The 14,568-nt window shown below is 47.0% G+C and overlaps 1 protein-coding gene across 3 annotated transcripts in view; it reads left to right on the top strand.

Annotated features, from left to right (window-relative positions):
• The window catches only part of col7a1 (collagen, type VII, alpha 1), a 404,499-nt gene that overhangs the window by 337,424 nt on the left and 52,507 nt on the right, over window positions 1-14,568 (top strand). For all 3 annotated transcript variants that reach the window (XM_072473023.1, XM_072473021.1, XM_072473022.1), the window contains exons 92-97: window positions 1,842-1,901; window positions 5,624-5,659; window positions 7,628-7,687; window positions 9,963-10,007; window positions 11,127-11,162; window positions 12,465-12,500. In XM_072473023.1, coding sequence (XP_072329124.1) covers window positions 1,842-1,901; window positions 5,624-5,659; window positions 7,628-7,687; window positions 9,963-10,007; window positions 11,127-11,162; window positions 12,465-12,500 — 273 coding nt within the window. The remainder of the gene's footprint in view (window positions 1-1,841; window positions 1,902-5,623; window positions 5,660-7,627; window positions 7,688-9,962; window positions 10,008-11,126; window positions 11,163-12,464; window positions 12,501-14,568) is intronic.

The following is a 14,568-nucleotide window of genomic DNA, read 5'->3' on the forward strand; positions in this document are numbered from 1 at the left end:
GGCGAGGAACGGCCCCGGTCCCGACCGATTCAGGCCCTGACAATGGGCCAGGATCGGGGCCACATCATCTACACGCGCCAGGCCTTGTCGCCCGCGTAAAAGCGGCGCCGCATAGATGACGAGGCCGGCGCCGCATAACTGCCGTCATCCGCGCATGCGCGGCTTGGCCGGCGCCAACCCGCGCATGCGTGGTTTCCGTCCTCTCTAAGTCCGCCCCGCAAGAAGATGGGGGACGGATCTTGCGGGGCCGCGGAAGGAAGGAGGTCCTCCTTCAGAGAGGACAGCCCGACGATCGGTGGGCACCGATCGCGGGCCACCCCACATTTCAGGTAAAGCCCGGTGCAGGATCCCCCCTCGCCCCCCCGCAGGCCGCCCCCCCAGCGTTCACGCACCGCTCACGACTGCAGCGACCAGGTGTGGACGGCGCTGGGGGGAACCCTTCGTTTTGGCCTGGCCGCTTGGCCCATCCGGGCCTCAGAATAGCGGGGGTGCCGGAGAATCGCCATTTCCGGTGTCTCCGGCGATTCTCCGGCCTGCGGCCCGCGGAACTCGACCGGGCCGTTCCCGCCGCTTGGGCGGAGAATCGCCTGGGGAATTTCCGGAGACGCCGGTCCGACGCCCGCGATTCTCCCAACCGGCGTGGGAGTGGAGAATCGCGCCCCCTGTGTCTCGTATGTCCATCCCTGTTAGAATTTTATATGTTTCAATCAGATCTCCTCTCATCCTTCTAAACTCTAGTAAATTCAGGCCCAGTCGAACCAATCTCTCCTCATAGGACAGTCCCGCCAATCCTGGTATCAGCCCAGTGAACCCCCTTTATGGCAAGTATATCCTTGTTTAGGTCAGGAGGCCAAAGCTGCAGACAATACTCCAGGCCTTGTATAACTACAGTAAGACATCCCAACTTCTGAATCCTCTTGCAATGAAGGCCAACATACCATTTGCCACCTGCCTGGCCAAATTTATTTAATTAACTGTATTTAAATTCCTCAGCTGCTGTGCTGGAATTTGAACTCTCTGGATCATTAGTCCAGGTACCTCGAATACTCATCGAGTAACCACTATACCTGATACTGTTCTCTGGGATCTTCAAGTGTATCTTCTCCCAACCATGTGACAGTCTGGCAATTATCTTATTATGTTCATAGGATGTGGCGTTGATAGCTAGGCCAGCATTAATTGGTCAGAGATTTTCCATTATTTTCAATACAATGCGTATTTATTTCCAGTTTATCTGGGTATTGGGGTTTCCCAGCTTCAGGACCCAATAGCCTATCTTCCCCTCCATAAACAACTTTGGTTGACGGTCTTGTCATTTCCCGCACGGGGTGGGAATGATGATCTTCACCATGGTTCCTACGGAGGACGAGCTCCCCATTAAGGGGCGGGAGAGCTCCAATTTGCATTGTGTAGAAAGTCGGCCAGAAAGAGACCCGGTCGGGATCTAGCGGGTAGGGGGCCCGGTTTATCTCAGTTGGCTGGACAGCTGGTCGGTGATGTAATGTGCAGCCAGCAGTGAGGGTTTAATTCCCGGGCCAGCTGAGGTTATTCAAGAAGGCCACCCAATTCTCCCCCTTGTCCCTCGCCTGAGGTGTGGTGACCCTCAGGTTAAATCACCACCAGTCAGCTCTCTGCCCTCAAAGGGGGAAGCGGCCTATGGTCATCTGGGACTATGGCAACTTCACCTTACTGGGTAGAGTATATCTCGTTAATGTAAATAAATCAAAGTTCCTTATTGTACTTGGCGTGGTCTCCCCATGTCCTTATTAAACCTAGTTCACTGTATGAACTCTTGAGGCTAGCAACAGCAAGGTGATTTGACATTTAAATTATCTTTGTAGGGACCTCAAGGATTATCGGGTGCTGCTGGACCCAAAGGGGAAATAGGACACTCTGGAGAGGTAAGTTAACTTTGAACTTTGATTTCCAGGCAGACACCTGCAATATCATCCCTGTTGGACACAGAGGTTGATGCCTACCACAGGCCCTAATCACACCAGTGCGTGAAGCTTCACAGAAACCTGAGCTCGGTTCATTGGAAGATCCACTTCCCTGACCCAGACCCCGATTTATGTGAGGCATCCCTCCTGCATGACAATGGTTTGCAATGTTTTCTTATGTGCCAGATTTTCGTGAGGCAGAAAGTACTTTCTCTAAGGAGGGTGCTGCGTTGACATGTTCAAAACTCAACAATCCTTCCTCCAAGAGCTGCTCCATTTGATCTTGCGCCATGCGGTCAATTAGAATGTTATGGTAACGTAGTCCTGAGGAATGGGGAGACAGGCTGTGAGGCAGATAATATTGCTAGTACATCAGTACGTCCCTTGCCCCACACATCTCCCCCATCTCTGATACCATTCACCCCAAGCTGGATAGTTGTTCATACGTTACGACAATCTGGGCTAGGGTGCAGTCAATTTCAGCCCCACTTGATCCGGAGTCTTAACACAAGTGAAATTAACTATTAATTCCTGGAAAACACCCAAAGTCTTTGGCTGCTTATTGAATACACTCACCAGGTTTGTAAATTTAAACACCGTTTGTTTTTTATTAATAACAATGACTACAATTAAATAGGCAACAAATGCAACTGCTTAACTATTATCTAATTCCCGGCGGCACGGTGGCTCAATGGTTAGCACTGCTGCCTCACGGCGCCAAGGATCTGAGTTTAATCCCAGCCCCGGGTCGCTTGTCTGTGTGGAGTTTGCACATTCTCCCCGTGTCTGCGTGTGTTTCACCCCCACAACCCAAAGATGTGCAGGGTAGGTGGATTGGCCTTGTTAAATTGCCCCTTAAGCGAGGGAAACAAAACAATTATCTAATTCCTAACCCCCCTTCTTGAACCCACCCTCTACACACACAAGACAAACAAGCACAGAGAGGGAAGAGGGGCGTAAAAGAAAATAATACGAAAAGTGAAAATAATACGAAAAGTCAACAACCACATCGTGTCCGGCCCGGATCTGAGATTCACGCTGGCGTGAACGAGTTAGCAATTCCCTCAGCCTGCTCCCGATCACGAGTTCCGTTTCCCTGTCCAAAAATGGCCGGCATATCATTAACCTCGTTTGCATCAATTTCACTCTCATTAGCGAGATAGAAGTCGAATGCAGCGGCCTCCTGGAAATTATCCGACTCACCGACAAAACAATCAGGCTGGAAATCCAGCCTGTCTCGAAGAGTATCATCAAGTGTTGTACCAAATTCAGAATGCCCAGCTAATCTCCTTGAACTCGCTATGAACTATAAAATGGTTTCACCTCCTTCCTGACTATGGCAATGGAATTGGAACCATTCTGCAACCAATAAAGGTTTGGGAGTAAATGTCCCTGTAAGATTTTCATTAATTCACTGACGGATTTGTCTCCTGGTTTTGCCGGGTGAGCACGATTCTGAGGCAACATGAACGCTTTGTAGTCAACTGAGCTCAGAAATGTTGCGACCTTCAGGTCCTTTGGTGTCTGATTATTGAAAACAATTGGAATCTTTCTTGATATGAATTACATGTTTCCTAATCATCCCACGCATCCATTGGGCCCGGTTTTCCTGTCATTTTTGCATCCCAGCTCCCAGGGACTACACTTCCCCCATCCCGACTGCGTTGGAAAGTCTGGCACAAACAATCCCTTGAACAAATAACTAGGCAACCGGCAACCGGCCCATTTTGTGCCTGAGTATTTAGACTTCCCTGTTGAGTCGAGGCCCGTGCAGACTTGGCAGCCTTTGAACTCCCCATTCCCGGCAGCTCGTGTAGCTTTGCCATGTCTGTGGACCCTGCAGACCAGACGCCACTCACTTCAACGTAAGCAGGTCGTCCCCGACTGTCGGATTTCTTACTCACAGTTGCTGTTGTAAACCTTTGTTAAGCGTTCCTATCGGTGGCAGTGCTTCACCCGAGTCCGGTCCTGAGGATCTTCCTTAAGCTCCCGATGCTGGCGCACAATTTGTCGACGAAGATCTTCTTTCCAGCAATTTTTCTGCCTCAGTTCTCGTTGCCAGTTTTCCCTCCTGTTCTATTTCTTTGTTGCCACAAAGAGACAACGAATGGAGGTGCCCACAGCTGGGATTCTTGAGAATTTTAATAAGGGTGTTGTTCACACAATCAAGATGGTGACCTGCTCAAAGCCTGCACAAACACTCTGCTGATGTCGCTACACATCACGTGATGCAGAACCAGTAAGAATGTACTCCCAAACCCGTAACACCACACGGAAAACAATGGGTAGGATTTACCAGCTTCTCCCGCCAGCGGGACATTCAGGTCCCATGCCGGCGCACGGGTTTCCTGGCGACGAGGGGTGCGGTCCATGGGAGAACCTGGTGACAATGGCGGGGCTGGTAGATCCCGCTAGTGGGCCGCTTCCGCCGCCGGAAAACACGCAGCGGGGTGGTCGGTAAATCCCGCCCAATATTCCTTCGGTGCGATCTGTCATCTGGAGTCATTCAATTGCATGGGGCTGGATTTTAAGGACCTCCTGCTGGTTTTCAGCGGGTGTTGGGGGTAGCAGATAAAACATGTCGAATGGGCAGTCCACCATCTTCCCACCCACCCCAACCCTTCTCCACAGTACAGGGAGTCGGTGAGGCTCCTATCCACCCTTCGGCCTATTGAGAACCTTTAATGGCCACTTAAGCAGCTCCATCCACCTCCACTGCCATAATACATCGGGCACTGGGAAGTGGTTGCGAGTTGGAAGATTGCCTTTTCACCAAAGTTGGCAAAAGGGTGGGAAGGAAGTGGGGTGCATCATTTTGGAGGTGCTCAGAGTGCATTGAGGCATCCTGCCCTGCCCCCCCCCCCCCATCTACCCCAATGATCGTACCGAAGATCCTTTGTACCTCCCCGCCTGGCCTCCAAAACCGATGCCCCCTCTCCCTTCACCCTTCCTCAGATGCCCGATGAATCCCAGCCCAAACAGCCCACAGCTTACTTGGGTCCAATCTCCATCAGTCTTCTTCCCAGGGGCTACCTGCAGCCCTGGATGTGTCCACTACTGAGTTCTGGCGCTGGTGAGTCTGCAAGAGCTACCGACCAATCAGATTGCCTGACAGCTCTCAAGGGCGGGATCTTCCTTCCATTCAGTGGTGGTAGTCCCATTCTGTTCTTGCCAAGGCCGTCGGCCACATAATATTACTATGGGGCCACCTTATTTTAAAAGAAGAATCTTGTAATGTGGTGGCAAGCAATATGCCCCTGCCCTGCCTACCATTGCCCCCCCACCCCCACTAAAATTCAGTTGCAATATGAAAGACCCAGTGGCCTTCATCATTGACCTACAGAACAGCCATAACGAGCAGCCTGAAAGTGTGACTGAGGCCAAGGAACGAGGTTCATTTAAGACACGGCGATGAATTATAACGAGGAGAAGGCTGGGTTGGGACTCCAAAAGGATGAAGCCAAATAGGCTGAAGGAGCCTTCTTCATTCAAATGTATTTTGCCATCTTACGAATAGAGAGTTTATCCAGAGGAGAATGGTTGGAACAGTTGGAGGTGGAGCTGTCTATATTTTGGTCTGAGCAGGTTCCGGGTCAAAAATAGGCCTGGGTTATAATTGAAACCAAATTGCTCTGAGCAAACTTCCTGGAAGTTCCGGTTTCAACGTGTGCTTTCTCTTCTAGTCAATTATCGGAATGCCTGGAGCGAAAGGAGAAAAGGTAAGAATACAGAAGTTCCAATAAACAGCAGAGAAAAATGTTATTAACAAATAATTGCACAGAAATTATAGCGTAGATGCAAGCTATTCAGCCCTAATGATCCATGTCAGTGATCCTGCTCCACATGTACTTGTCCAGCTTTCTTTCACCACTCGATTCCTGGCTTGGGTCGCTGTCATAGATTTCAGAGAATTTACAGTGCAGAAGGAGGCCGTTCGGCCCATCGAGTCTGCACCGGCTCTTGTCTGTGTGCAGTCTGCACGTTCTCCCCGTGTCTGCGTGGGTTTCCTCCGGGTGCTCCGGTTTCCTCCCACAAGTCCCAAAAGACATGCTGTAGGTCAATTGGACATCCTGAATTCTCCCTCCATGTACCCGGACAGGCGCCGGAGTGTGGCGAATGGGGCTTTTCACAGTAACTTCATTAATGTAAGCCTATTTGTGCCAATAATAAAGATTACTTTTATTATTATTTTGCAACGGGGAATTCGATTCTCGGCCCACACAGAGATCCAGCTGCGGACAGTGAACAAAATGCCTTGATTTTAACCCTCATTCTCTCTTCTAGACTTCAATCCCACTATAAACTAGAACAGTCAGTGTAATGGTAATGCCACCAGGCTTGTTATCCAGAGGCCAAGGCTACTGCTGTGGAGGTGAAAGTTCTACGTCCACCATGACAGCTGGTGCAATTGAAATGAATTAATATATTTTTAAAAGCTGAGATATAAGATAACCTCAGTAATGGCGATCGTGAAACTTTCACTCACTTATTGTCGTTAAAAACCCACCTGGTTTAAGGATGCCCGATGGGGAAGGAAATCTGCCACCTTTACCTGGTCTGGCCTACATGTGACTCCAGACCCACAGCACCACGGTTGATTCTTAAATGCCCTCTGAAATGATCGAGCAAACCGCACAGCTCAAGGGCAATTAGAGATGGGCAACAAACGCTGGCCTTGCCAACGAAGCCCACATCGCAGGAAATAATAAATAAAATGTCTTCTTTAAAATTTAGTATTGACCTGTGATTCTTCTCATTATATAGTCACTTAATTGGGAAACATAGTTTTTCCAATAAATAAACAATACCTATCTTTCAGGAGACTCTTATTCAAGTTAAATGTATTTTTTTTGAATATCAGTCCCAGCCTCACCTATGTTGAAAAGTGCACACAATATTTTCCCCGCATGCACGGTAGCACAGTGGGTAGCACTGTTTCTTCGCAGTGCCAGGATCCCAGGTTCGATTCCCGGCTTGGGTCACTGTCTGTGTAGAGTTTACACGTTCTCCCCGTGTCTGCGTGGGTTTCCTCCGGGCGCTCCGGTTTCCTCCCACAAGTCCCGAAAGACGTGCTGTTAGGTGAATTGGACATTCTGAATTCTCCCTCAATGTAGCCGAACAGGCGCCGGAGTGTGGCGACGAGGGGATTTTCACAGTAACTTCATTGCAGTGTTAATGTAAGCCTACTTGTGACAATAATCAAGGTTATTATTATTATCGACGGGGAGGCAGTCTGTGAGGCAGGGGCAGCATGAGTTACCCACACAGCCAAAACAAAAGAGAAAAAACAGTCAGTGGCATTGAGTGGTTAAGATATGCAAAGAGGGCTCTGATCTCGCCAACCTTTTATATCCTACCAGATCCAACCACTGGTGTATTTATTGCTGTTTTTTAAAAATTTGCCTTTGTTTGGCAGATTGTGTCTTGAAAAACACAAACCAGATGGAATTGATTGGTATTGATGTAATCATGTGAAGACCAATATCCTGGCAACAATATAAGAGCACAACTCTTTGCTTCCTTGGCAGGGAGAGAGAATAAAGAGTGATTCCTGTTCAACCCATAAAAATCCCGAAAACTGTAAAATGAACTCAAACTCTGCGTGGTTCTGACTCTAATTTCGGTCCAGGATTGTATTCAGTAGGATGTAGCGTTGCCTCATTTTGTGCTGCACGTTTTATTTTCAGGGAACGTCCGGATTGATGGTGCCTGGAGTCACGGGACAGAGAGGCCTGAAGGGAGATGACGTAAGTTTGGCGCTGTACCTTTATTGAGGACAGCTCTGCTCTGTACTTAGAAACTGCTGACAATTCAGCTCACCGGGAGACACCGTGAGGGAACAGTGCCGGCTAGGTCACCGGTGTGGTGCGGAACTGTTCGGTTGTTTGAGATTGCTGTAGTCATCTGCATATCTGTATATACACAAGGGGTTAATGTAGAGTCAAAATAGCTAAGTGGTCACTCGATGGCAGCACTAGAAAAGGGTATAAAGACAGACTCAATCCGAGTTCCCGCCTCTTCGTGTGTATTGTGACTAGCGACTAGAAGCAGAGTTAGCTCCGAGTGCAAGTGTAGACAATCATAATTTATCCTTATTCAAGCTTGTTTATTTAATAGCTAGTAAATGTATTGAAGATAAAAGAACTCACAGTTTATTTGTTTAAGTTACTCGATAAATTATTTGTTTTCATTGGATGACTACGAGTATTAATCAACATCAAGTTTAAGAGCATCTTGGTAAGAAGAAAATGTGTAACATATATTACAGCAAGTAATATAACATGCTACCAGGAGTAGTAATATAATATAACATGCTACCAGGAGTAGTAATATAATACAACAATTGCTTTATATCTAGACTCGATTTCTGGAGAAATTGCCTTATGGAAACCTGCATGCAAGTTTTTGGAGTGAGCTGCCAACTTTTAGACCAGGATTAGGATTAATGAAGAGACAGATCCAGGGGATAGGGAGAAGAATAACTGTGGTGTTTCCTGGTAGTTTAGTGGGTTGTCGAACCATCTGTGCTGCATGCTTCTATCTGCAGATGGGATATATCTCTCAGTGCTACAAAGAAACATTTTCACAACTAAGAATTGTGAAGCCAACCCAACCAATTACAGCAAGTGTTTACATTGTAAAGTTTCTTCAGGTTTTTTTGGGAGATTATTCATGTTTAAGTGTTCATGATAGGGCAGCACGGTGGCGCAGTGGTTAGCACTGCTGCCTCATGGTGCCGAGGTCCGAGGTTCAATCCCGGCTCTGGGTCACTGTCTGTGTGAAGTTTGCGCATTCTCCCCGTATTTGCATGGGTTTCGCCCCCACCACCCAAAGATGTGCAGGGTAGGTGGATTGGCCATGCTAAATTGCCCCTTAATTGGAAAAAAATAATTGGGTACTCTTAAAAAAAAAAAAAAAAATTTTTTAATTTTTAAATTTTTTTAATTTTTGCGCTGTATTGTTCTATGTTCTATAGTGTAGGTTAGATGGCTTTTGTTTTGGTGCAACATCGTGGGCCGAAGGGCCTGTACTGCGCTGTATTGTTCTATGTTCTATGTTGTAATAGTGTTCATGATTCATGATGATGTTGAGGAGGCAGTAGTGTAGTGGTATTGTCACTGGGCTGGTAGTTTAGATATCCAAGGTAATGCTCTGGGGTCTCGGGTTCGAATTCCGCCTTGGCAGATGGTGAAATTTGACTTCAATAAAAATCTTGAATGAAAACGTCAGTAAGAAACCCGTCTGGTTCACTAATGTCCTTTAGGGAGGGAAATCTGCTGTCCATATCCGGTCTGGACTACACGTGACTCCAGACCCACTGCAACGTGGTTGACGCTTTAACGGCCTAACAAGCCACTCAGTCCCAGTCGGCGACACCCAAATCCCATGAATGAATGGGGGAAAAGAAGAACGAACTGAAGACTTTTTGTCTAGCTTTCATCGATTCACAGAATAGTATAGCAAAGAGGTTACCCACCCACGTTGATGATAACTCTTTCAGAGAGTTTCAATCAAGTTAATTCCACTCTTCCCTCAGATTCCTGCAGTTATTTTTCTTCTTCAAGTATTTATTTTGCAATCGCTTGGTAGCAGTGAACTTGAATATCATTGGTAAATAGAAACATGCTGCGGAAGCTTTTCATCTTGCACTCATCAGGACAAATGGAAGAATAGCAAATTTCAGCCAGTCACAATTTGATATTTCTGCGTTTGTCCTGGTGTGTGCCAGACAAAAGAATTTGGCCGTGTGCCTCTCTTTTCAGCAGCATTTATTTTACACCGTAGCTAAAACATTCAAAAGAAGGAAATCAGAGCCAGGACTTGACTTCTGAGTTAAATGGATGGGCGGGGGGGAGAATTTGATGCGCTTTAGTCAGGAGCCAGCTTGTATTCACACCACAGTTTCTTAGCTTGTACGCGATGTGAGGAGGCCGCACTCTGCTCTCGATTCTGCTGTGAATGTAGCAGGAAAGTGATGGTGAGGTTCAGGGGAATGACGATTTTTATCTACTTTCTCCTCAGGGTATGAAAGGAGACAAAGGTGCAGCAGGTGTGAAAGGAGACAAGGTATGAAGTCCAAGACTTGAATGTGTGATGCACTGGCACAGATTGGGGATGGAGACATAAGCACTTTGCACATCCAAAAACCCAGAGTGCCATTTTACGCAATCATTTCTGGCCACTTAGCTTAATGAACAAAAAGTCAAGAGCACTTTGTGCTCCAGTTCACAGCTAGGGGGGCTATGTTTGATAAATAGTGTAACATGCACAACATTGAATTGACTGCTGATCCCATGACTGACCTTTTATTTCCCTCTCCGTTGACGTCAATAGGAAAGATAATTGAGCGTTGTGTGCCATAAGCAGATGGTTAGTTCGACACCATCAATGGGCCCCTCACTGTTTTATCCGTCAGACCTAACTTCCTTTGAAGGTTTAAGATTTCACCTTTTGGGGCAGCAGGGTGGTACAGTGGTTAGCACTGCTGCCTCACGGCGCCGAGGTCCCAGGTTCGATCCCGGCTCTGGGTCACTGTCCGTGTGGAGTTTGCACATCCTCCCCGTGTCTGCGTGGGTTTCGCCCCCACAACCCAAAGATGTGCAGGGTAGGTGGATTGGCCACGCTAAATTGCCCCTTAATTGGAAAAAAATAATTGGGTACTCTAAATTTATATTAAAAGAAAGATTTCACCTTTCCCGTGCGCCCCACCACTCAATGCCTGTCAACCTTGCAGTTCGCAAATAGAAAAATTGACTTAAGGGATAGTTCAGTGACATTTCCATCAGGGTGCAGTAACCCCAACAAATAATGGGCTGATTGGCCTGCTGATTTCAGTTTTACATCAACTGATTGTGCGAGGGACAGAAACTGGGTGACGTCTGTTCCACATTACCCCACTGCCCCCCCCCCCCCCCCCCCCCCCTCTCCCGGCCCGGAGTCCTTTCTAACCCATTCCCTCTCTTCATACACTACCCCACCGTAACTTCAGCCCCCCCCCCCCACATCCTGCTCGGTGTCTAATTCCTTTCTGGTGAAACACCGAGGGATTCCTGAGGGAAACTTGCAATGCGTTGCTGTGACCCTCCTCATCACATTCCACTCTCTCTGTTCAATTCAATGGCCAGTCTCATTTATTTTGTACTCTTTCAGCGGTAATTTTGACAAACTTGTTTTGTCTCATTCCAGGGTGAACTGGGTGAACCTGGAGAGCCTGGACAAGATGTAAGTGATCAGTATATTTATTGTCTTTCAGGCCTCCATTGGAGTTGACATCAGACACAGGATAGATAAGTTGCCAGTTTGAAGAGCAGGAAACAGCCATTTCATTAATAAGAAAGGGGACCAATTATTTCCAAAGCCCTTACATCGTGGAGCTAGTAGGCAGTTGAGCTTGTTTGCGGTATGGCATGGCATCAAACAACGCTCAGCAAAATAGCGCTGACTCAGGCTGTAGGGTTCTGTTAACAGCTTTAACTCGGGTGGCAGCTGAGTTTGAAGATTGTGGGCTCACGATTTGCTCGGGAGACTCGATCACATGATCCCCAAGAGCGCTTATACTGAGGGAGTTCTGTGATGTTGGAATTACTGTCCCTCAGATGGTGGGCCTCATTTGCCCTTTCAGCTGGTTTTAAGCAATCTCACAGTGTTAATCAAAGAAATGTTCTCCCTGCTGTCCCGGCCAACATTAATCTCTCAACCGCCATCATTAAACAGATTACCTGGTCTTTTACCTTATTGTTGTTTGCAACAATCTTGCCAAAGCAGTCAGGTATTTGGAGATGCCAACGCTGGACTGGGGTGGGCACAGTAAGAAGTCTCCAAAACACCAGGTTAAAGTCCTACAGGTTTAGTTGAAATCACAAGCTTTCGGAGCGCTGCTCCTTCGTCAGGTGAAGTGGAGGCAGGTTCACAATCACAGCGTATATAGGAGAGACACAATTGCAAGATAATTAAAGATTGGAATGTGAAGAATAGTTGGAATGTGAGTCTTTCCAGGAACAAACAGTGTGAGTGGAGTGAGTGATAATCACAGGTAATCGAGGTGTGAATTGTCTCAAGCCAGCACAGTTAGTGGGATTCTGCAGTATGGTGGAGGTTGCATGCAATGTGACATGAACGTGAGATCCCGTTGAGGCCATCCTCATGCGTGCAGAACTTGGCTACCAGTTTCTGCTCAGCGATTCTGTGTTGCCGTGGGTCTTGAAGGTCACCTTGGAGAATGTTAACCCGAAGATCGGCGACTGAATGCCCTTAACTGCTAAAGCGTTCCCCAATTGGAAGGGAACACTCCTGCTGTTCTTATTCTACTTACCTTTAAGCACCATATGGTTTTATCGAGAGCACTTAATTGAGCAGACAAAGGCCGACATTTCAAACTGCCTTTGCTATTTTTTAGGCCAGAAAGAGGCCATGAATTTCTAGTTGTCTGCACAATGTACAAGGAATCCTGCTGCATGCGGCAGGCGGAATCATCGTTAAAGCTTCATACCTTTTAATATCTTTCATTATTATTCTTCAATGTAGGGTCTTAAAGGGTTGTCTGGAGTCAAAGGAGATAAGGTGAGTGACTGTTGTATTTTTACAATTGTATCACTTGTCAGAATAGAGCAAAAGATTTCTCTCCTGGCCACATGGCCAATTCTGATCCCTCAATCAGGTTAACTAGTAACAAGTTAACTGCAAATTGTAATACTAGCGGAGAGGATACTGTAGTGGTAATGTCGCTGAAATGTTCATGCAGAAGCCCATATTAATGCCCTGGGGACATGGGTTCCCATACCACTATGGTAGCTAATGGAATTTGATTGCTGGGATAAGACGCTCGTCTCAGTAATGTTGACCACAAAACCTTCATCTATCGTTGTAAAACCCATCTGGAAATCTGCCAGACTTATTTGGTCAGGCCTACGTATAACTCCAGACCCACAGCAATGTGGTTGACTCTGAAATGGCCTCGTGCCGCTCAGCTCAAGGGCAATTGGGGATGGCAACAAATGCTGGCCTTGCCAACAATGCCCACATCCCAATAAACATATTTTTAGAATCCTGTGTGTGAGATCTTTCTCTGCACAAATTGACTGCTATATTTTCTACCTTGTCCCAGCGGCCTCCCTTCAAAAGTACTTAATTGGCTGTAAAGCACCTTGTAACAACTTGAGATCGTGGAAGGTACAATGTAGATGACAAAGTAGGAACAAAGGGATGTGTTTGTCCATAGATCTCTGAAGGCAGAAGGGCAGGTCAATAGGGTGGTGAAAAAGGCATGTGGGTCACTTGCCTTTATCAATCGAGGCATAGATTACAAAAACAGGGAGGTCATGTTGGAGTTATATAGAACTTTGGTGAGGGCACAGCTGGAATACTGTGTGCAATTCTGGTCACCACATTATAGGAAGGCTGTGATTGCACTGGCGGGCGTGCAGAGGGGATTCACCAGGATGTTGCCTGAGATGGCACATTTAAGTTATGAAGAGAGGTTGGATAGGCTTGGGTTGGTTTTGCTGGAGCAGAGAAGGCTGAGGGGCGACCTGATCGAGGTGCACAAGATTATGAGGGGCATGCATGGGTGAATAGGAGCAGCTGTTGCCCTTAGTTAAGGGTCAGTTATGGATCATTCAAGGTCAGGGTTAGGAGTTTGAGGGGGGATTTGAGGAAAAACATTTTTACCCAGAGGGTAGTGCGGTCTGGAACGCACGGCCTGGGAGGGTGGTAGAGGCGGGTTGCCTCACATCCTTTAAAAAGTACCCGGATTAGCACTTGGCACATCATAACATTCAAAGTTATGGGCTGGCAAATGGTATCTCAGGTGTTCTTCAGGCATCGGTGCAGACTCGATGGGCCATAGGGCCTGCTATGCACTATTATTCTGTGATTATGGCAAGTCTTTCTTTCTCTGATGAAGTAAGGTTTAAAGTAGAAAGGCTGGTTGATGTAGTTGTCATGATTTAAAAATGACAATCGTCTCTCAATTGAACGTTTTGCGAGTGACCACGACACTGCAAGCGTTTGAGTTTACGAATGCAGGCTATTGCTGGACAGCCGCATATCCTGTCTGTACTTGACAAGAGGTCATGTTGGGAAAAACAGGAATTGACCAACTGGACCCGCACCTGGTCCTATCGAACCATGATTCGATCTACATTCACATCGACCCTTAACATCAGATAATAAGAACACAAGAAATAGGAGCAGGAGTCGGCCATTCGGCCCCTCGAGCCTGCTCTGCCATTCAACAAAATCACAGCTGATCTGACTGTGACCTTTCTAAAAAAAATACTTTTATTCAACAATTTCAATTTTATACATAATTTTTATACATATAGAACAAAAGTAAACAACCCAAAATAATCCCCTCCAAAATCGGTGCAAAAGCTGTCACGGAACCGCCCCTCCCATCTCCTTCATAAACTGCTACCCCCAAAGAGGCCAATGACTTCGGTTTAGACCAATCCAATCTGGAATTCAAAACGCAATTCGAATCTCACCCCCAAGATCAACTGGTGTGTGTCCATGTGTGATATGGAAGCCAACATCCTCTTGATTGCTGGGTAGCAAATAATCAGGAAGCAGGGATGTTCCCACCTCCTTTTCCAGTTTAGGAATTCTGAAGTCAGGCTCTGAATGGGGC

This window comes from Scyliorhinus torazame, chromosome 13 (assembly GCF_047496885.1).
Source record: "Scyliorhinus torazame isolate Kashiwa2021f chromosome 13, sScyTor2.1, whole genome shotgun sequence".
NCBI classification, from domain to species: Eukaryota; Metazoa; Chordata; class Chondrichthyes; order Carcharhiniformes; family Scyliorhinidae; genus Scyliorhinus; species Scyliorhinus torazame.